Raw genomic sequence first — 1,461 nt, forward strand, 5'->3', positions numbered from 1 at the left:
CGGTGACCCCAACGACAGGGACCCAGGGCAAGACTGTTTGGACCTCTATATTAGTTTTGATGGGAGAGGACTATTGTGGGATGAGGGCTGTTCTGCTTTATATAATTTCGTGTGTGGACGTTCAATATAAAAGTCGTATACTTAACCTTAAATTGCTACATGGAGTGCATACCCCTAATTTTTGACGGTCATTAATGGAACGGCTGTGGTTATTACGTATGGTCAGCCTGCATCCCATACTACGGAATGCAGTCAGCAACCATATAGGAAGACCAAACATGTTCCATCATATACTTCAGAAATTATCGCAAAAAATAGGGAGTGATGATTCCACTTTATACGGCCATAAGTTCATTCCACACATCAGTGACAGTATTTGTTAAACTATACTCCGTCTCGTGTCTGGAGACTCAGTGTAATTTTCAGTTATCCATTAGTTATAATAAACAGTCAGCATTAAATAAATCCAATGGGAACATTCTTTTTAATTTTCACCCATACAATAATGTAAGTGTGCACAATCAGTGTTTTGTTTTTACTATTTCAAGTCACTGGGTTGTTGTGGACGCAAATTGCCGTTCTATATACCCTTTTTGCTCTGCTGAGTTTGATTTACCCATGGTCATCACCCTTCCATTATTATCTTTATTTTTTTCTCTCTTTAAGCTAATCTATCCTAACTGAACGGAACATAGCAGAGTAACGGGTCTAACAAACTAAGCTAACGTGACAGTAAAAAACAAATCTAACCAAACCTAGACTTTCCTGCACAAGAAAAAGTGCAAAAATAAAACAGAAAACGGATATTACGGTCCTGGACATACCCTTCGACAATGCTACCCCTCCAGCTTCATCCTTCAACCCACTCCTCCTCCAACTCTTCCTCCAACAAGTTTCTCCTTCAACCACCTTCTCCTTTAAGTAAATCCCACTCCCACACCCCCTCCAGCTCTTCCTCCAACCAGCTGCTCCTCCAGCCAACTCTTCCTTCACTCTGTGTCACCCTCGAACCTATACTCCTGCGTATTCCCATCTTCATCCAGCTTTTCATCTCTCTCTCTCTCTCTCTCTCTCTCTCTCTCTCTCTCTTTCTCTCTCTCTCACACACACACACACACACACACACACACACACCTGCATATCTATGTATGCAATAGTGAACAGACACACCGGTGTATTATGTGCATGAACCCCTTCACTCCGAGGACAGCATCTATATTCTACTGTTTCTGCTGCCAGACGATTTTATTCAGCTGACGGGAGGGACTGGATACAGCCTTCACCAGCCTCTTCAGTACGAGAGGCTTTGTTGTGAAAAAATCGTTGGGAAGTAGGAAGAACAAGGCAGACAATACGTGATGGGATTCAAGGGGTTAAGCCAACTAACCCCTTCAGTACGGTGACATCTTGTTTACAGTTTATTCTTGCTGGCTCCAGACGACTTTATTTAACTCATCAAAG

General features: G+C 42.4%; 1 protein-coding gene across 1 annotated transcript in view; it reads left to right on the top strand.

Annotated features, from left to right (window-relative positions):
• Positions 1-448, top strand: part of LOC145399712 (uncharacterized) — a 5,098-nt gene extending 4,650 nt beyond the window's left edge. The window contains exon 3 of the mRNA XM_080272259.1: positions 1-448. This exon is cut by the window's left edge and continues 100 nt beyond it. Within this exon, the coding sequence (XP_080128385.1) occupies positions 1-130 (130 nt within the window). The 3' untranslated portion in view covers positions 131-448.
• Positions 449-1,461: the final 1,013 nt, after the last annotated feature.

This window comes from Coenobita brevimanus, chromosome 50, assembly GCF_032717465.1.
Source record: "Coenobita brevimanus isolate Jiangsu-jjx chromosome 50, ASM3271746v2, whole genome shotgun sequence".
Lineage (NCBI taxonomy): Eukaryota > Metazoa > Arthropoda > Malacostraca > Decapoda > Coenobitidae > Coenobita > Coenobita brevimanus.